At 35.1% G+C, this 21,934-nt stretch overlaps 2 protein-coding genes and 1 pseudogene across 5 annotated transcripts; all 3 read right to left on the reverse strand.

Annotated features, from left to right (window-relative positions):
* Nucleotides 1-3,517: 3,517 nt before the first annotated feature.
* LOC130739182 (uncharacterized) lies at nucleotides 3,518-6,161 on the reverse strand. Its single transcript, XM_057591415.1, has 3 exons — nucleotides 6,065-6,161; nucleotides 5,919-5,968; nucleotides 3,518-4,025 (listed from the first exon to the last, which is right to left on the reverse strand). The coding sequence occupies exons 1-3, from the start codon at nucleotides 6,069-6,071 to the stop codon at nucleotides 3,720-3,722; spliced, it is 363 nt and encodes a 120-aa protein (XP_057447398.1). The 5' UTR covers nucleotides 6,072-6,161; the 3' UTR covers nucleotides 3,518-3,719.
* Nucleotides 6,162-13,537: 7,376 nt separating this feature from the next.
* On the reverse strand, nucleotides 13,538-16,596 carry LOC130739183 (uncharacterized). 4 transcript variants are annotated; one of them, XM_057591416.1, is made up of 5 exons: nucleotides 16,130-16,596; nucleotides 15,963-16,051; nucleotides 14,442-14,747; nucleotides 14,118-14,219; nucleotides 13,538-13,959 (listed from the first exon to the last, which is right to left on the reverse strand). In XM_057591416.1, the coding sequence occupies exons 1-5, from the start codon at nucleotides 16,415-16,417 to the stop codon at nucleotides 13,764-13,766; spliced, it is 981 nt and encodes a 326-aa protein (XP_057447399.1). In that variant the 5' UTR covers nucleotides 16,418-16,596; the 3' UTR covers nucleotides 13,538-13,763. The 4 variants fall into 4 exon arrangements, with proteins under 4 accessions (XP_057447399.1, XP_057447400.1, XP_057447401.1 ...); XM_057591417.1 differs by having other exon boundaries at nucleotides 15,963-16,048; nucleotides 16,130-16,595; XM_057591418.1 differs by having other exon boundaries at nucleotides 14,136-14,219; nucleotides 16,130-16,563.
* Nucleotides 16,597-17,568: 972 nt separating this feature from the next.
* Nucleotides 17,569-21,657, reverse strand: LOC130739184 (receptor-like protein Cf-9 homolog; annotated as a pseudogene).
* Between the last annotated feature and the right edge of the window lie 277 nt (nucleotides 21,658-21,934).

Below are 21,934 nucleotides of genomic sequence, written 5' to 3' on the forward strand. Positions count from 1 at the left end.
CCTTTTGAATGTAATGGAATGGGAGTTCCGGTGCTTTGAGGAAGCTTTGATGATGATGGGACCGAAGCTTGGAGTGGTGGAACGCAAGTTTGGGAGAGATTTGAAGAGGGAGTGATTTGGGGAGGGAAATGGGTTTTGAAAATTATGTGTTTCAAAACCTATCTGATGCTGTTATATCAATACGAATCGGGAAATGATAAACCGATACGTATCGGAAAATCATTTACCGATATTAATCCGGAGGGTTTCCGGTAATTTCCCCACTTTAAGTGGGGCGGGAAGCCTAAGGGCTGGGGTGTTAAACCCAATTTCCGGGAGAGTAGGAGGAGAATACGATGAAGATGAAGTTTTTTTTGAAACTGGTGAAGATGAAGTTGAACAGAAAAAAATTTATATTCAATAAAAACATTTCAATGTTTTATTTTTCAGAAAAAATGAACTTTAAAAAAAAATGAAAAAACGAGGGATTAGTTTAGGTGAATTGGGGTTTTTAATTAGTGAGTTAATTTCCTTTTTTTTAAAAAAATAAATAAATAAATAACAACTGGCCATATTAATCACATGTGGCATTGCCACATGGGCCACCGGAGCTCCGGCGTTGACCCAGAGCTCCGGAGGGATGAAAACCAAACCTTTTGGCAAATGTTAGGGACTAAAACCCACCTTTGCTCCGGCGAGGGACGAAAACCAAGCATTTTATAAAGGATAGGGACCAAAAACTTATTTAAGCCTCTAATTTATAATTTTGAGGATTGTAGAACAGTAAATTTTAACAACATCAATAGTAGCTGAATCATTACCTCACGAATCATTACACAGACTCAAGAATTATATTAAGTCAATACCTCATGAATCATGATAAACACTCATGAATCATAATATCCATGGTTGAGTTTAAGATAGACATGAAAGAGAAAGATTGGATAGGATAACAGCATTATAAGATAAACGATTAGATAATGACAAGATATGATAAGAACAGGATTGACTCTTATTCTATCATGCGTTTAAGGTGAACATGATATTGATAGGACATGATAGATACAATGAAAATGAAAAATGTATTAAATTTTCCTTTGAAATAAAAAAATTCATAATATTCATAAACTGATATCCCGTCCTATCAGGATAATTTCTATCCTAACTTCCCATCAGGATAATTTTTACACATGATAAACAGCATATGATAAGGAACATGATAGTGTTATGTTATCATGTTGGCGCAACAAGCAATGTATTACAGCAGGATAGAATTACTGTTATCCTATCCTGTCCAACAAACGAGCCATAAGGGCCCGTTTATTACTGTAATCATACAACATGATTACTGCCATGAGAGAAAAACATGCAATGAATGTTTATTAACAATTCACAATTGAGGAATGGAGGTTTATTAACATTTCACACTGTTTTTGTTTGTTTTCCGAAGCAACAAAGAAAATTAACAATTCACAATTGATGGTGTGTCTCTAAAAAAAATTAGTGAAGCTATTGGTTGGAGGAGGTGCTTATTATGATACATTAAGTCATATTAAGGTGTGTGATACTTGAAATGATGTGTACTAATAGAAAACACGAATGTTGTAATTTAGTCGGTATTTATGTATTTATATTAATATTTTCTTTTATAAATTTTAAATGTTAATATTATTATCTGTTGAATATCTGTTAAGGTTGAGTTTGATATTAACTTGAATTTGACAAAAATATAAAATATTTCTTGCGCATATTTCATTGATAATACTTGACTCTAAACAACAATATTTATAGACATAACAAGAGATAAAAAGAAACTAAATCTATCTTCATTTATATAAATATTATCTCTACTTAAATAGATATTAATCTAAAATAGAAAAACAAATCTTAACTCTATTCCTATGAGATAACACTAATATCAAACTCAATCTTAATAGATATTCAACACTCCCCCTCAAGCTAAAGCTTACTTAGCTTTAACCTTGTAACAAATCTATCTCAAAAAAAGATATGTGTTAATAGATTTCCCTTAATAATGACGGTCTTCACGAATCTCTTAATTGAATAGGTCAACCTTTCAAGCTTATGCTACATCCATTGGCAAGCAAAAGATAACTTCTCATGCTTGATATGGCTGAAATTGATGCATGACAAAAAAAAACTAATTCTGATGGAGTTTAGTAGGGTCAATTGAGCCAGCAAACTAGGGTGAAAACTAGTAACAATATGCCCAAAATAAAAACCAGGCTGAAGCAACAACTAACCAACAGCAACCAAACAGAAATAAAAACACTTGAGGTCAATCGATTGATGGCTTTTGACACAAACAATGATGTCGACTTTGACACCAATAACTCTCAAACACTAGAGAGTGGACCAGTGCAACCCGCAACTGAAGCCCTTAAACAAGAAACTAAACAATCGAGACAAAACATACGAAGACGACGTACCAAGGTGTCCCCTTCGAAACCTAATTGCATAAAATCGACCAAGATCAATGTAATAGGAGCATCTCGAACCATGAGACGCAAATTAAGAACTCAAGAAGCAAGAAATGCTGCATATGAGAAAACATAACAGACCCACGAACCAAACAGAGCACAGAAAGAGGAAGACCGGACGATCACAACGGTAGCGCCACAATACCTCAAAACAGGGTCAAATAAGAGGATTTAAAAAACCAAAACTGGCCGTAACACAAAGAGAGCTAGCGAAAACAAAGCAGTGGAGTGGCGTCAAAGGAAGACATCAAACCAATGCGGACCTGAGCGTCAAAACAGAGTAACCAAAGCCTGAAACACGAAAGACCCGAAACCAGAGTGAACCGAGGCTTGTGCAGAGGAAACTGATTGTCATAGGTGGCTCATAGTAGACTCTAAGATATTTAACAATATCCAACACTTCCCTTCAAATTAGAGCATATATGTCATATGCATAGTTTGTAAAAATATAATTAACTCGAGAAGCGGCTACTGAAGAAAGAATTTCACACAAAAAAACTACAATATGATAGGATCAATTAAAACGCAATTACCACATGCAAAGTAGAGAAACAAATCTTAACTCTATCCCAATGAGATAAGACTAATATCAAACTCAATCTTAACATATATTCAACATTTTCATTATTTGCTAAGTAGTTCTTCGTACAACTTCTGACCCTTCATCTCCTATGCATCACCAAAAAAAAATTCCAAAGCTGTGGCGCCAGATCTGCACCATCACTCTCTTAATTCGTCGGTTACGATCTCAAGATGTCATCCTCCCTGTCATCAATAATCTTAGAAGACTGCTTATAAAAAAAACCTCGACGGCTAGAACCTTATCGCTCTTCGTTCATAACCATAATAATCTACTGAACCACCCAATGCAGATACCGCACGCAAAATAATTTATGGTACCACATAATTCACTTTGGCAGGAACCCCTTTAGGGACATAGGGGTCGTCCGCATTCGGACCATGTTGCAAGTAACCAGAAGAATAATGAAGAAGGGAGAGAAGCTGATTTTGGGAGGCAAAAGCTTCATTTCATTCAATTGAAAATGAAGTTAGTTACCGGGAACCATTTATTGATAATGATAATTGCAAATCAGTTAACTAACTCAAGTAGTCTAACTACAGTAAACTAAACCTAGAAGTCTAGAACTAAGTTGGTTAAGAAACTAACACTGAATGCAACTTCACACTAAAACAGAATTAAAACTTCCGAGTTAATTTGACAATCTCATCAACAAGTCTTCAGGGGGATTCAGGCCGGATCAAACCATGCAGCCGCTGGTTTGCCATGACCAATGAAGCTTTAACCTGATCCAAATCCTGCTTTGCTGTGTGATAACTCTCATTTACCGAGTGCAACACATCTGACAACTGGGAAAGCTGCGTCATGAAGCGGCTGTCAAGGTCGAACCCTTTTTCATGTCCAGCTACAAACAGTTGTTGGATGCGTACAAACGCTTGTTGAATCAGAGTATTTAATAGACCCAAGTCAATGTCAACATGAGCAACAGCTTCTCCTATTAAGGTATGGACATTGCTTAAAATTGCCTACAACAAAGGCAACAAAAAAAAAACATGAATTTTATTATCTTTCTTATGTATAATAGGAGGATAAATGCAAAACCGTAATATCAATAGCAATTGCTCCGCAAATAACAGATTATCGATGTATATAAAACAATCCTACACACTCCAATACTAGAAGATGTCCTTCAAGATGACCAGGGGAAAACAAAAATAACAAACCAACATCAAAACATAAAAACAAGGATATAAACTGTATTATGTCAGAGAAAAAACTACTTTTTAACAAAAGCAATATTACCCTATATTATCTTAGCTACTTGGTCATCTAACTCCAATACACACAAAAAAAAATGAAACATAAGAGGAAGAAGCCATTTGTGCAGTGAAGTTAATGGATAACATCACAAAATTTGATGGCCTGCATTATCAGTATTATGTGTGTATTCCATACCATTTAAAAAACTCCTAACAGTGACATTAGGCCTTCTCCACATAGATTTCAATCCAAATTCTTTATTCGGGTCTCATCAGAGTTATTGTTGCACATTTCACGGAAAAATTTAACCTACACAAGTAAAAACTTGTGTATGATTGCACATAGGCTTTTTTGACCCACAATTGTGGGTTTTTTGATTTTTTTAAAAAATAAAATAAAAAACATAATATATCTTAATCATTTTTAATTAATCCTTAATCTTATCATCTTCCACTCAACCACCCCAGCACCATCACCACTCTCTTCTTCTCACCACCGCACCACCACCACCACTCAACCACCCCACCACCACCTCCACACCCATCTTAACCCAGAACCACTCCCACCAGTAAACCACAACCCATCCCCACCGCAGCCGTAGCACCACCACAACAACATCTAAGATCTGACCCAAATCAATAGAGAACCTAGAAAAATCGAACAGAATTCAGAACAATTGAACAACACCCCCAACGGAACCCAGAACAATTGAACAATACCACTCCAATAACAACCTAGAACTATCGAAAGGGATTTGAGAGAGGGAGGGATTCAGAGGAGCAAAGAGAGATTAGAACGAGAACGAAAGAAAGAACGATGTTGGAGCGTTAGGCACACGGTGGTGGTTGCCGGAGATGGTCGCGCCACGGCGACGGCGGTGCTGAAGCAGTGACGTATACCCATTACTCTTCTTGGTTTCTCCTCCATGTTGGTCATGATCAGCCACCACACCTCCAATGTATTCACAGTTTTGACATAGGCCACCACCAGATCTGGGTTAAATCGTTTCAGATCTGGTGGCAATTTTGACAGAGGAAGGAAGTGGTATAGAAGTTGAAGGATAAAGATGAAGAGATTCAGAGGGGACGTGCTTCTTCCATGGGTTTTGGGGGTTGTGACAGGGATGAAGGGAGTGGGTTCTAGGTTTGAAAGTTTTTGGGTTGAGGCTTGGATGAGGGTGGGGTGAGGGTGGGGTGGGTTGCGATTGGGTTTCTGGGGAGGGGGTGGGGGTGGGTTGCGATGGTGGTTGGAGGAGGTGAGTGGTTGCCGGAGACAGGAGGAGAAGGTGGACGGTGGCTGAGTGGGAGGGGTGGAGAAGGAGGACCTGAGGAATTGGGGAAGATGAACAACCAATTTTAATTTAACACTAATTTCCCTAATTATACCATAATATATTAAATATTTATATTTTTGAAAAATAGGAATTACCTGCAAAACCTGCTACTGCAGGTCAAAAGGCCCTTGTGCAACCTTACACAAGCATTCATATGTGTATGCTAAATTTCTCCTTCCACATTTCACAGCAACATTGTACTTGAGATTGGTACATTTATTCTAATTATTAATCACATAGTTAGTCAGAACATACATAGATCCAAATTAAACTAAATTATTAGAGCGTCATAACAGTCAGTTCCTTCTACGAAATTGAATCTTACCCTTTGTTGTTCTTCATTCTGATTCACGAAGCCATTGTTGTTGCCATTTCCTAATAGAAAAATGAGACATTCAATCAGAACATTATACACCAATCATACATTCAATCATAGTGAAAAAGAAAAATCAAGAACACAATTGATTTAACCTGCCATTATGAAGAAGATTCGTGCGAGCGAGTGTGAAGTGCTGAGAGAAACGGTTTGAACTTCAGAGAGAAAACTGTGGGAGTTGGTGCATAGTGATCAAAATTCTTAGGGGTATGGTTTGTTTGCAGGCGTCTTTTGAAACCTTTTGGGCTCGGCCCACTTTGAAATGGAAAAAATAAATAAAATTATTCCCATTTAAAATATTGGTATTTATTTGAAAAAAAAATATTGATATTTAGTTATTTACACTTTTTTTGTGTATCTTAGACAGAAGACTATCATCTTCGAGTCGGGAACATTCATAAGACTATCATGTTCGAGTCGGGAACATTCACATATTAGATCTTGCTTAAGGAGAATCAAATATGTATCCTTGAACTAATAACTCGACAGCTGTATAAGCTCATGGGGCCTGTTGCTAGACACATTTTGGCTACACAAGAGTTGAGACTTGTCAAGGTTGACCATATGACTAGAAGACCTCCCATAGGCCTTGAGAATATCCCCACGTGGGTTTCTTTTAAGGGTTGACACGGTCGCACGGAAGAAAACGATGTTATCATCTGTAAAGAAAAAGTAAGAAATAACCAATGTTTTTTTGTGCAATTCTAATTCCATGAATCAAACCCTCCACCCTAGACTTCCTAAACATAGTAGTAAGAACTTCTCCACATGCATAAAATAAAAAATAAAATGTGGAGAGAGAGGGTCTCGGTGTCTCAATCTAACAAAAGCTAGTATGAAGAAACCATTAATCATAACAGGGAGACAGTAATCGGTAGAAACACACCTTATAATCAAATTTATCTACCATAAACATTGCTATTCGTTAGCAACCCATTAGAATACATTACTTGAGCTCCTGCTTGCAAAATTCTTGAATCCATCTGCAGACCTATTGATTGAGATTGTCAAATTAACTCTTAACTAATTTTGTTTTAGTGATAGCTACTTAACCAACTTAGTTAGTTTAAGTTTACTATAGTTAGACTACTGGAGTTAGGTAAGCGATTTGTGATTAGCATTACTATGAATTCTTTCGGGTGAATTTCACATTAAGTTGAATGAAATTAAACTTTTACTTCCAAAAATCAGTTTCTATTCGGACGAACCTTATGCCTTCATTTATTTAATTTTTTATTTTGCAGATACACCTCGTCAGCACTAATTCATTAACTTTGATTTAAAAAATTAAGCTAATTTTTAATTAAAAGTTATTTTGAAAAAAATCTAAAAAGTTAAATAAAAATTAAATAATAAATATGAAAAATATTTAAAAATTAGTAAATTAAAAAAAATGAAAATAAATGAACGAAATACAAGTCAATAAGAAAGTGAATAACAAACATTTATAAATAAGAAAGCATGAATGAATGAAAAATTATTGTAAAATATACCTAATCTAATTTTTTTTTTCTAATCCCTAAGACTAAGGTATGACACACCTTTTATGCCATGATTTTTCACTGATTAAACTATATCATAACTAGATGTTAGCCCCTACACGTTGAGCAGACATATATTAATATTTGTAAAAGTAAAATAATATTTCTTTTAAAATATGAAATTCAAATAATTTAAAATAGTAGGTTAAAGATTATTTGTGTCAATCTTCTATATATATGTACTATATATATGTAAATGAGACTTGAGTTTTTTGCACTCCTTTACATTAAATAGTAAAACATTTCTTTTATATAAATACCTTTAATAATAAAATTAAAAATTAAATAAAATTCTTAACTCATAGTCTACTCAACTACATACTAAATTGTAAAAGTCACTTTGAACCTTTGTATGAAATACATTAAATTAAAATATGAAAAATGAATAAAATTGTTTAAGTCATTAGCTATTCAACTACCTACTAAATGTAAAACTCACTTGAAAGTTTGTTACAAATACATCTAGAAATAAAAAAAATCATTTTGTATTATATACATTAAAATAAAAACATACCAACAAAATTTACAACACAATAAGTTAATCAACTACCAACTAATTTTCGCGTTTGTTGTATAAGGTTGAACAAGACATAACACTTTGGTCCTTTATAAAAGTGTGAAATAAAAAAGAACGAAACATATACTGATAAAAAAAAACCACTCACGTTTATCAACCAAAAAAGTACATTGATAAAAGTACTCATAATTTACATGTGAACAATTTTAATTAGTTAATAAAAAATAATTTATATAATTAAATATCTTAATATATAAAACATTAATTGATTTAAAAAAATATGCATGGATGCTTGATTTCCCGTAAGCAATGTCTCAGGTTCGAGTTTTGTGAATGAAAAAACTTTGCTGAAAGAGTTAACTCCATGATATTGTGAAAATTCTCGGCTCGAGCAGGATATCCTATAAAGAAGGATTCCTCTGAAGGAGGATACATGTAAGCGCAAAAAAGAGTTAAAATATATTTGTTTGTGGTAAGAAGTTTAATATGAGTTAGTATAATGATTTAAAAATATTTGCTTACTTTAAAAAAATTAAAACAATATATTAGTCATAATATTTTTATTTTTTAATTTAATTAGAGTAAAAATATTCATTAAATACATTAAGAAGTAAAAGCGTCCTACATTTGTATTAAAATACATGAACCAATAGCAAAGATTTTAACTATTTTTTGATAATCTGATTTTAATTTTCTGGGTTTTGAAGAAGAGTGATGAAGATGTGGAAAGAAGAGATAAAGAGAATATTTTTCGGGGTTTTCTATTTTTTTTCCCATAAACCTATAAGTTTTTGGACGGAATTGGATGGAAGACCAAAGTTGCTAACGGAGAACAACGTTGGGGTAGTGAAATGCAATTAAATTTTGTTAGAGATCAAAATCGTGAGAAATGTAAAAGTGAGGGACAAATATGCAATTAGACCTAATAAAATAAAAAACCGAAAAAAACTCTATTGTCAACATCTTTCAACTATATACCTACATTAATTAATAACATTAATAAACTTAGAAATTGACTTAAATTTTGCATTAGTGAAAAATATTAAGAATTAAACTTGATTTAGAATAAAATAATATCATCAAAAAATAATTTAGATAAAACATGTTAAATTTAAACATGACACTATGAGGCATTTACTATTAACTATAATGTATGTGTGTCTTATTCGAAAAAATAATCTCCATATAATTTTTTGATTTTATTATATATTAGAAAAGACGATTTTGAGGAAGCTTCATAAAGAAAAAAAAATTATCACAAAAGTTGAATAAATTTAGGTTGTATCTTATTATAGTTGTAAAAGTTAAAATTACTTTATTGTTCTCGATTTTGATAAGTGTAAACCAGTTTGAGAAATTGTGGTTGACCCTCCTAAAATATGACTTTCTTAGTAAAAGGTATAAAAATATATTCATACAAGTTATTTGATGATATTAAGCTTAGTTTTTTTTTTTGTTACAAATTGACTGAATTATTTTTCAAATTATTAAATAAAAAAATCATTATATTTTTAAAACTATTCGATTTTAATTAATAAATATTAATTATTAAATTAGAGTAATATTAATTATTTATCCAAATAGAACTCTAATACTATTTACTGAAATGTCTTTTTTTTTAAATTATTGAAATGTCTAAACACAACTATTATTTTTGTAAATTTAAGCGATAATCAATTTGTACAATGTTAAAAATGTTGTAAATAAACCCATACAATATGTTATATCTATTGTATAAAAATATTGTAAGTAAACTCGTGCAACGCACGGGTATTATATCTAGTATTTATAGTATTTGTTAATAATTAGAAGGATAGGCAAACATTAATTGCATACTAAAAATTTAGTTGAGGAAATTAGCAAATTTGTAACTTGCAAGTAGAGAACACCATCATTAGAGAATTTGACAACAAACAGACAAGTAGTAGAGACTGTTTTATCCAATTTTACAAATATTCAATTTGTACATAAGAAAACTAAGAAAATTGATATCTACACACAAAAAAATTGCAATCAAACATGAACAACAAATCCTAGGGCTGCTCCCCTAGAAAAAGTAGACCCTCCGCCACTACTGCCTCATCCAATCCTTGAGCAGCAGGGGCGGGTTGAGCACCGCCAACAGTAGGCTGAGCGCCGGCATGTGGGGCAAAACCTCCGCCTCCACAACCTCTTAGCTTCAATGCATTCATCACACTGATTAATTATTCCCCTCTCGAGGAATGTTTGGACAATTAGTAGTCCTAGAGCATCTTTGTGGATCTCCAAATAGTGCTTCAGCCAGCCTTTGCCTTACAGCCTCCCTGTAATCCCTTCCCAGCTGCCTATGAGACTCACAAATTTGCAACAATTTGTTAATAATTAGAAGATTACATAGAAATAGAAGTAACAATAAATCATACAAGTATACAACTAACTTTTTTTTTTGAAATGATACAACTAGCTTAAATACAATGTTAATTATTTTAAATAAACTATTAATAAGATTTTTCTGAAAATAAAAATCTAATTTCATTTCTACATATAATTAATTTAAATAATTTTATCAATAAAAATATGCATTTTATAAAATGGTGTGAATCTTTGTGTATATATATATATATGCTTGTTATATAAACATGCATTATAAGTGTGTTATATAATCATGAATTATATGCTTTTGAATGAAAAGACTTAGACTCTATGAAATAATCTAAAGGTGTCTAGAGATATTTAAAATTTATATTTCTTAAATATTATAAATTCATGTAAAGAATATCCTAAGGGCTCGGAGGCTTTGGTGGTTAAGGGCTTAAAGGCCCACGTTAGGCGTGATCACCCCAATTGGTTTGAGGGTGCCTTATTTTGGGGGCTGGTTTGTTAGGTTTTTGGCCAATTTGGTTTGTCTCGTTTGTTTGTACATATTTTTGCAATTGTTCATTATATTTGAACCTTACATTGAACAATCGTTCGACCTCTCCTTTATTCTAGACAACACTTCAGGATTGAACCTTCGAGGTAGTTGCTTGTGAGGCCTGAACCCGTCCTTTATGGGTAATCAATATTCCACTAATTCAATGAATAACCCAGACATCTCAAATAATTCCATGCAAAACAGTATTTGAACCCTCGTATTACTTCTAGTATGATTCGTTTATCATCTGGTGACAAGAGCCTAATAATTCTAGTGGTTCTAGGTTCTTGTTAAGTCCCTCGATTGGCGTCTTCCAAAGGATCCTGAGCCTCAAAGCTTAGGACGTGTCTCCTTATAGAGGATGGATAATCCTCGTCCGTTAATACTCTTTCACTGGATGGATCTTTTGATTTGGTTGACATTCCCATCAAATCGGTTAATTTGTCCACAATACATCTTAAAGCACTTTATGTTGTGTCTTCATTAAGAACCTATGATGATCGTGATTCGGCTTGTTCTTGATCTCTGATTTCCCCTATCTCTCTTTATATTTCTGCCATAAGCATAACTTTCATGATTTTTGAAGAATAGATGACTGCCTCAGCTATGGTAACCTCCGAAGCAAATGGATTCTTGTCTGCTGGGAAGATCTCAATCATGCCTGTTGAGAAAAGAAAGGCACAACTCGATTCAGACAGTACGATAGAGTGAGAAAGCACAAATAAACCACACAGAATCTTTGTTCACGCAGTTCGGCAAATTGTGCCTACCTCTGCGGCTATAGAGTAGCTATAGCTCCCTTTATATATTGATTCTCAATAATCAATTGTATTTACAATAGCAGTTTCTCTCAACTGCCCAATTGCTATGTACCCTCGCACACCGCCAAATTGCGGCGCACTTGCACACCGCCCAATTGCGGCGCACTCCGTACACACCTGGTGCACACTAGCACACTTTTAGGGTTAAGGACCTTATCTATTTATAGGACACTACTAACTCTAGTATTACAAGATAAGATAATCTAAACCAATAAGATAGAATCTTATCTAAACCCATAAGATAAGATAAAGTCTTATCTAAACCCATCAGATAAGATAGAGTCTCTCTAAATTCATATCACAATCCTCTTAAATCAAATACAAATAACTGATAAGATAATGAGTCAATCCCAACAATCTCCACCTTGGCGAATTCTCGAACCCTCATGAAGATCAACTGCTCAGCTCTTGAATCTTGATTTCCGGGATTGTGTTCCCTATTAAATCAAATCCTAATAAACTGAAATTTTGGCCTCAAAATAAAATCTGTGGCCCCAAGATTTTACTAATGAGTCAATTCCCAACAATGCCTCTCACCCAGAAGATCAAAAATTGGGGAAAAGTGGAGGGCACACACAAGTTTGGGTGGATCCAAACAAAACATTGCGGTTGAGCTTACCATCTACCACAAAGAAAGCAGATTGGCTAGCCTTGAGACTTAACATGATGTCGGCAATTAGTACCTTGACATCCTTTGTTGATCCTCCTGTGAAATCAGACATCTTCAAGTTGGTTTCAAATAGATCCTTTGAGGATTTTCCCAACTTCCTCAAAGTGGATAATGGTATAACGTTGAGCATAGCCCCTAGATCGGCAAAACCCTAGACATAGACTTGTCGTTGATATGAGTTGTGACATAGATAGGCTTGAGGTGCTTTGTCATGTCCTTTGTGGGTTTCCTCGAATGGCAGGGCTACCTTAGTGGTGGTTTTACAAGTGACGCCCACTCCATTTCATCTACGAGCAAGTCACCTTCTAAGGTTCCATCTCAACCTTGCACTGGAACAAACTCATAAGGGAACTCGCACCCGCAGCCGCAACATCCAATAAGTTGTCATCCTTTAACAAGGTTTTCAACTCTTCATCGGCTATGGAAAATTCGAGGTTGAGTCCTTCCTCTTCTTCTCCTGAAGTTTGAGTGTTTGCACTCTTGGGATCGACTGGTTAATACTCTGTTCAAGAGACTTTGCCAATGATTCCTCTTTATGAACTAGAGCAGCCATCTAAGTCGTTTCCTTCAAGGTATTCTTGGGGATACCACCTCTTCCCTTTCAATGATCTTTACTGAGCCAAGCATGCTTATCATTTGTTTCATTTTCTGGATGGCTCTATTCTTTTATCTTCACCTCTTCTGAGACCTTGATAGAGTCTTAGGCTCGGGTTGTGGGTCTTTAACATACTTGTTGAAGAACCATTAACCCTTCTCAACTTCGGCTTTGGGCTTGATCATTCTTTCAGGCACCAGAGCATCATTGTCTTCACTCTTTAAGATAGACCTTCAAAGAGGTATTTCCTTCAAAGGTACTGACTCCAACAATCCTAGTTTCCTTGCCCTTGATCGACTGTCAAATGGACTTATCCAACATGCGTAGAAAACAACTCTCTCCCGCCACAACAAGAGGAACATGGTGTACAAATCACCTCTCCCACGCCGCTGCATCAACACCAGGAAGCTCCCTAGAAATCCTGGCTCAAACAACAAACTAAGCCTTGAACATGCTCGAGTAGAGAATCGAAGACATGGAACGCCCCTTCCGCAAAAAAGGAAAGGAATGTTACTGAAAGGCACAATCAGCTTTAAGTTCAATTATCACAGTAAACTTTGAATTTACTCTAAAACCTGGAAGCCAATAACGTAAAGAAACAAATACAATAGTCATAATTGTATTGAAACTTTTTAAAATAAAAAATGTAATTTTCCTCACTATATCTATTGGAAGACTTCATATTTCTCCACTTCCAATGAATAGAAGCTTATACAGGCCAACTCCAACTTATTTAACTCCCCTGGTTTTCTTGTGCTTAATCTGTCCCTTTGTTATACTCAGAACTTCCACTTCTGCAGCAAGAAACCCCACTAAGCCCCTGGCAACAACCAGCCACATTTTCATCTTTACTTTCTTCATCATTCTTCTTGGCCTTGCGAGTAATATCCCCGTTAGCAAGCTTCTGGTCATCTGCTCCCTTAACTTCAGCAACAGGTGGCTCCATTTGGCCCCTGAAAACAATTTAACATAATTCAATTTAATAACTAATGGAAGATTAGCTTGAGAATCTAAAAGACACATTATAATTGTTTTTCTCTTGTCTTAATTTACAAACAATTTATCCTTCAAATTAACACTTCATTAAAAAGGATAGGAAATGCAGATGTACATGAAAAGAAGTAGCAACCTCCAAAGTTTTTGTATGATCTCTCCCTTGGCAATATGTTGGTCCAACAAGGCAGGCACATCACTAGGAGTAACATAGCCATACCTGCAATTAATTATTTATAAGGCACTACAATTAAACCAACAACACTATCAGCATGTTTGGATCATCTTTTTTTTTTTCTCGGAATCAATTCTGACACCCAGTGCAGAATTGATTTTGACTTAAGAATCAATCATAGAAGAATTTTCCAAACATGCACTATGTTCCATCAAAACAAGAGTGTGTTATAATCACAATGTAATACAAGTGAGAGAGGTGACAAACCAGTGACCCATAAATTTTCCATCTTGTCCTGGGCTGAATATGATTACATTGCCAGCATACTTATGACCACCAACATGAGAACACGCCATAACAGATATCTGATCCTTCAATCCGCGGAGCTGAACTTCCTCGTGGAGTTTCTCTATGAGAATCGGTCCACAAACACCGCACCTCACGTCGCGACTTCCATGAGCACACACGAAGATATGCGAACCCGCAAACACATTTTGTGCTCCGCCACTCCACAATTTACCGCTCACCATAACGTCATCGAAAAAGCTATCAACATTCGATTCCTCCAAACCCCTTTCAATCAAGCAAAGACAAATAATGAACACATACTTCTCAATACACAAACTTCATTTCAACATAAAAACGCTTTGCTATCGGTCTTTTTAGTGCATCTTTGGAAACTCATTTGAAAACAAATTAATCGTGAATAGAGGCAAAAGCAACAACAAAAAATTGCTCATATCCACTATCATTTTGACTTCAACTTTTTTTACATAAGAGTTTCCAAACATGCACCTTTTACATTCAAAAAATGGAAATTAGAAGAAACAAACACAAGTGACTTAGGCCTAATAGTTTGGATTAGCTTCAAATTTAGGGAAAAGTGCTTGTAAATCTATACCTGCTCGTAAACAAGTTAGATTAGATAGGGAAACATGACAAAAGAAGCCAAGAAGGTGTAGAAGCGAAAATTTTCATTTTCGATGTATAAATGCTTATTAAGAAACTAACTAAACTGTCTCTTAAATTTTTTAAATACTAAAGTATATTTGGAATGAAATTAGATGGAATAAAGAGAAATGTAATGGAATTATAATATAAATTTTGCTTGGATTGGTAAGAAAATGGAATAAACATAACTATTTCAATTCCGTTCCACTATATTCGACCATTTTCTTCCCCAATTTGAGGTATGAAACTGTTTTTGGTACAAGCTAGCAAATAAAAGAAACCAATAAAAAGGACCCTTGGGCCAACTGGCTCGGACAAAGCTAAGCCCAATAGAATTATAAAATTTCGCTTTGATCTTTATTACTTCACATTCATAAAATGTCATTCAAAATGATTTTTTTATGGATCATTCAAAATGATTAAAATAAAGGTAGCACTATAATAAAATAAAAGTTATAATGCATTTCGTTTCATTCACTACCGAAATATATTAGAGGAGATTAATTTCTATGCACTTACATTTATACAATCACATCACTTCATTTTACTAGTTCATAATTAATTTTAAACTTAATGATATTTAAAATAGAAAATTAAATAATGTGATTGAATGATTATGTATAATATTTTACACCAACAGTGCATAGAAATTAATCACATAGAGAAATATATGAAAAAAATAATATTTTTGTAAAAATAGTAGGAATCTTATATAAAAGTATGATTTATTCAAACTTAATTGGAAATTCTTTGGGTTTTCACGCACTTAATTTGATCAGTGAGACAAAGGTCAGACATATATAATTCTATCTAAACAAAATAATGTGTGTTACCTACCTGTATTTGATCATATCCGGGAAAATCAAGACATCTCCTTGAGAAAAATCATCCTCCTCACGCGCCTCACACACCGTGATTTTCGTCTGCTGCCAACAACAACAACCAAATTCCAAAACGCGAATCCAATTCAATTCAGAAACTCAAAACGGCAATTAGTTAGTTACCTTGACGGCGATGAGATTCTTGCGAGCTTTCCAGGCGTCGGCGACGCGCTTGGGTAGAGAATCGGCCTCCACGCGTGCGGGCCAAGCGTGGTGGTTTTTGTAGCAGAGGAACACGTGGCGGTGGTAGGCGTCTACGGTGCCGGCGAGGTTGTCCTTGTACATCTCGGGGCGGGAGAAGCCGTGATTTGCGTCGGAAGTCATGGTGGCGGCGGCGGGAATGAGAATGAGAGGGTTGTGATCGGAATGAGAAAGGGAGGTTCTGATGAGGCGTGAAAATGGTAATGCCATTCTTACTTACCTCTTCAACCTAACAGTCAGAGACTGCAGGATTTCACAAAGTCAATTAGCTAATAGCTCACATCTAACACGTTTGTAATTCAAGGAGAAGAAGGCTATTTCTGTTAATTTGTGAGGGGGAGAAGTGATTTTTAAAATGTGAGTATGTACTTGTTTAGATTTTCATTAAACTTATGTCTCATATGAGAAAACAGCTTAATTAAGTGTTTATGATCATAAGTGGTTATGGCATAAGCGCTTATTAATAAGCTATTTTAAAAAAAATATTAAAATAAATTGAAAATAAGTTATATGTAAGCATAAAATATCCTGAGCAGCTTATGAAAATAAGTTCAAAACGGTCATAAGCTGGATCATAAGGTGTGTGCATAAGCTCTCCCAGAGCTTATATTATTAGATAAGCTCAAATAAGCTCTTCCAAACGGAACCATAATGCCATCCATTTCGAATACAATGCTACAAAGTCTTTTTTTTACCGTGTCATTGAATAGTTTTAAGCGCGATATGTTAGTTAAAAAGGTGAATGAAAATCTTCTTAATGATTATGATAAATGTGAGTTAAAACTTAAAAATGAGTTGAAAGTTGAGTCATTTATGTTTAAATACGTTTATTAAAAAGTAATTTATATAAAGTAATGTTGAAAATTTTAGTTCTAAAATCTCACATTTGAGCAGAATTGATACTAAAAGTAATTTTTATCAATGAGAATTAATTCTATGTGGGAAACCAAGCACAATGAACTCAAAGCTCAAATACACTGAACTTGTGACCAAACACAATTCAATTTATGGATTTAGATCTATAACTAACACGTACTAAATGGTGAACGCGTTTGATAAATAGAAGTGCGTGGGGAGATAGAGATTAAAACACAAGCTACTAGAAGAGCAGTTACAACTCCCAATCAAGTCATAAGCAAAGTAGGTTTCACGTTGTTGTTCAGCTGAACTGGTCAGTCAAACGTTGAAATGTGATGTCCAATTTTTTCTTATAAAAACATAAAACTGATATAAAGTTCAGAACAATCCAAAGTTTACATCATTTCACACTTAGTCATATCAAATTATCAATACAAATGAGAATACTGTAATATTTTCTTGACCATTAAAGCTGTTCTGTGGTGAAAGGTCTCGTCCATCTCTTAAAATAAGGTGCTTGCATAGATCCTTCAACAAACATAAATAAAAATTGAAATAATCTTACAACTAATGAATTTTTTATCATTAGTTGAAGTCACCTTGCACCTCAACTTTCTTAGCTAGGATCCCCTTGATTGTGCCTATAAACTTATAAAAGACTCAGTCTTAAGTTAGAAACTTTGTTTAAGCTGAAAAGTTTCCATAAGCTCAAAGCTAATCCAACTAGTCCTTAGAATTAGAAGAGCTAACTAAGCATTGCTTGACCATTACATAATCCAAAACACAGCTTTTTTAAAAAGGAAATATAGATAAATGAGAGAACCAAAACTTTGCTATTCAACTTAAGGCATTTGGAATTTCTTACAACAGATCATCAGAAACAGTTAAAAGTGCAGATCAATGTAGTTGCATAAATTTATGCAAGCATGGACAGAAAAACAACACAAATGAGAGGCTGGAAACTGGTCCAAAGGAGAAAAAAAGAATAGATATAAGATTCAAAAGAAATCAATATCTAAATAATTAACAGAAGGCTTCACACCAAGCTCCTTTTCAGTTTGGGACGGTCTCAGGGGTCATATTTCACAGCATACATGGATCACACTGGATAGGAGGTAGGTACACTCTGACAGTCCAGCTTTTCATTTATATTATGAAAACCTAAGCCAGTAATGGCATAAAGTTTCCCTTACTCCCATGGAAAGAATGGAGTTTTCATTCATGACAACAGGTGCTATGGAGAATCCAAGGAATATACAATTAGCAAATAGTATCAATAAGGCCAAATAAATACAAAACACAACATTCACACCACAAACTCACATTCCAAAATCAAATTACATCAAATAAGATTGAGAAAGTTCTCACACTCACTTATTTTTTAATGAAAGTAGAACAAAAATAAAAGAGAAAAAAAAAACTACTATAACTATATAGTTATGACATCTGCACCAATTGATTCATTGTTCCACGAGCCCTCCTCTTTGTCCTTCTTTTCACCTTTCTAATAGGTTGACCTCCAAACATCTTCACAAGCCATTTAGGCTTTCCCATTGAGAATACACAACATCCCAAGCCAACTCCAAATATCATTCCACATCCATATCCTATGGCCACTGGTTTCCAACCAAATCCAAACTTCTCTTCCTTCCACAAGATTGGTGAAGGTGAAGAATGTTGTTCAGGGTTCCTGTTGCATCTCTTTGACAATGGAAATCCACATAACCCCGGGTTTCCCAAATAGGAACCATTTGATAATGTATTGAATTGCTTTCCTTGAGGTATCTCTCCTACAAGATGGTTGTATGAAAGATTCAAGACCTCAAGAGAGTTCATATTGGTTAGTTCCGTAGGAATCCCACCAGTGAGCACATTTGAGGAGAGATCCAATGTTTCCAGGTTTGCTAAGTTTTCCATGGATCGGGGGATAGGACCTGTGAGTCTATTATGAGAAAGATTGAGCCCTTTAAGTGCATGAAGTTGTCCAATAGCATCTGGAATCTCACCATCAAATATGTTTTTGGATAAATCAACATGTGCAAAGATGGTTGGAATCTTCGAGAACATGATATCGTTATCTTTTATTGTTACTGTCACAGTATCGACATATGAATTGTAATCATCAAAATCGAATTCCATGTATTGCAAACGGCTACTTGATCCATCCTGAACGACATTCTTCATGGCTTTCAACTTTTCTATAAAGGCTTCTGGTATTGGTCCGCTGAGGTTATTGCCTGAGATATCAAAAACCATCAAACTTGGAAATTGATGCAATGTCTTTAAACTAGCAATGGTACCGTGCAACTTATTGGTTCTTAAAACCAAAACTTCCAAATGTGGGAGAGTTTGAAGCCAATCGGGAAATGTATCCTCTATTTGGTTGTTGCCAAGATCCAAAAACTCTAGTCCTGTGCAGTGTGACAAAGATTTAGGAAGAGGACCTTCTAATTGGTTGCCATGTTGACAATGATCATGTTTCTCTGAGAAGTTATTTGGCAAAGTGCCATGAAGGTTATTCATTTGAAGATCCAAAACTCTAAGGGATGTTATGTTTCCAAGGCACTGTGGAGTAGTGCCTGTGAGCTTGTTGTGAGATAATTTGAGAATTTGAAGTGAACTTGCATTGCAAATTGACTAAGAGATGTCACCAGCCAGTAAGTTAAAACTAAGATCAACGTATTCGAGCACACAACTCACCGTGAACAACCCCTCTGATGATGTCAACAAGTTTTGAGAGAGATCCAAGAATTCTAATGAATCCATTTCATCCAACCAGTTATTAGGCACTCTTCCATTGAGCTGATTATTGGACAAATCAAGATTGCTCAACGTGGGGAATTTTCCAGATAATTTGGGAAGCTCAGATAAACTGACAGAAGATAACTTCAACTCTTGAAGGTTAGAGAAACTGTAACTGACATTAGATTTGAAGTTAAGTGAATAAGTGATAATTGACTATTATGTGAAAGGGTAAGCCTTTCCAGATTTTCAAGCTTGGAGAAAAGTTGAAAATTGAGATGGCCACTAAAGTTGTTTGATGATAGAAATAAGTCAGTTAGGTTTACAAGGTTGGAAATTGACTCTGGAATGTTGCCTTGGAGCTTGTTGTCGTTCAAATATAGAGTCTCCAATGAATATGATGAAATTGCACTTATATTCCCTGTGAACTGGTTACTTGACAGATCTAAATCTACCAGAGATGGCAAAGATAAGCACCAAGAAGGAATTGACCCATTTAGCAAGTTGTTATCTAAGAATAACCAAGTCAGGTTTGAAAACCCAGTTATCTTCTTGGGCAGAGAACCTTCTAGTTTATTGTTAGAACATTGCAAGCTAGAAAGTTGAGTTAAGTCAAACAACGAATATGGAATTTGCCCTCCTAAATTGTTTTGGTTAAGATTGAGAGTTTCCAATTTTGTTAGCCCACCAAATACATCTGGGATTTGGCCGCTAAATTTATTGGATGACAGGACCAAGAAAATGAGACGGTGAAGGTTTGACAGTGATGATGGCAACACACCTCCTATATTGTTATTACCTAAACCTAATTCTTGAAACCTGTTTGATAGGGGAAAGACATCTGGGATTTGACCACTGAGATTATTAAAGCTGAGATACAAAGAAGTTAGACATGGAAGGGTTAAAAGTGAGGATGGAATTGAACCACTGATGTTATTGTCATGGAGACTCAAGAAAGTAAGGTGTGAGAGGTTATTAGAGAAAGAGGGAAGGATTTCGCCTTGTAATTGACAGCTTGAAAGATCCAAGACACGGAGCAAAGAGCTGGAAATGAATTTTGGAAGCTGGCCTTGAAGGTCTGGATTACTTGACAGATCTAGGTGTTGAAGATTTGGTAAACAAAAAAATGTTATTTGTCAAGTTTCCCTTTAATCCAGTGTATGAAAGGCTAAGAGTAACCAAAGAGGAAGACAAATTGAGTAGTCTAATTGAAGACATATTCGTGCCATCTAGAACAAGCTCCCTCAAAGATGTTGCATTTTTTACGAGCATCCTCCAAGTGGTTTCTTTCCACTTTAATTGATTTCAACTCCCAGTGAGATCCAATGAGGCTAATTTGGAAAGGTGTGATATTTGGGAAGGGATTTCACCTTCCAAGGAAGAGGAAGACAAGTTTAAGTGTGTGAGACTCACAAGACCACCAAAGTGCGATGGGAAGTGAGAGTTGGAGAAGTCATTGAAAGCAAGGTTGAGCATCTGGAGGTGAGTAAGATGGAAAAGGGTACTGTTAGGATGGATTTCGCCTTGAAGCCCTCCGCAGCTGAGGTCAAGACCAATCACGCGACCGGAGATCGGGTTGCACGTTACACCAAGCCATGATGAGCAGCAATCCGTCCCGTTTTCCCATGTTGTTGTCTTTGGATAATGCAGCTCACCGCAGTGGTTAGAAGCATAATCAGTATCAGAAGTGAAGGAAACCTTAAATTGAAGCAAGGCAGATGTCTCATCAGGAAGACATAATGATGATGATGATAATGAGGAATGTGGAAATTCAAACAGAAAACACAAAAGTATTGGACATATCAGTGACAACAGACACCCCATGATGGATAATTTTTGGTAGAAAGTGTTTGTGATTTCAGGAACTAAACTAATGTGTTGTGCATTTATAGGCAAACGAAAACAAATTATGATTCATCAATTTTCAATGACTTTGAAATTCCAAGTCTTTGCCTCACTTGTTTCCATTTACATTAACTTGGAAATTCCAAGTCTTTGTTTGTCTGCCACTTACGCGCGTTCATTGGTTTGAGTTTTCACATTCAAATTTCTTCCACCATGAAGGAGACAGGAAAATCATAACAGATATCAGAAGACCAAAACGGAACTCAAAACGGCAATATTTTA

Source organism: Lotus japonicus, chromosome 2, assembly GCF_012489685.1.
Source record: "Lotus japonicus ecotype B-129 chromosome 2, LjGifu_v1.2".
Taxonomy (NCBI): Eukaryota; Viridiplantae; Streptophyta; class Magnoliopsida; order Fabales; family Fabaceae; genus Lotus; species Lotus japonicus.

Excerpts from the sequence above, each read along its gene's own strand:
- LOC130739183 (XM_057591416.1), bottom strand. The coding sequence starts at position 16,417 with ATGGCATTACCATTTTCACGCCTCATCAGAACCTCCCTTTCTCATTCC. Across the intron at positions 14,220-14,441 it reads GGAAAATTTATGGGTCACTG|GTATGGCTATGTTACTCCTA; the intron begins GTTTGTCACCTC and ends AATTAATTGCAG. Across the intron at positions 13,960-14,117 it reads AGGTTGCTACTTCTTTTCAT|GGGCCAAATGGAGCCACCTG; the intron begins GTACATCTGCAT and ends AATTGTTTTCAG.
- LOC130739182 (XM_057591415.1), bottom strand. Across the intron at positions 4,026-5,918 it reads AGAATGAAGAACAACAAAGG|GCAATTTTAAGCAATGTCCA; the intron begins GTAAGATTCAAT and ends CCTTTGTTGTAG.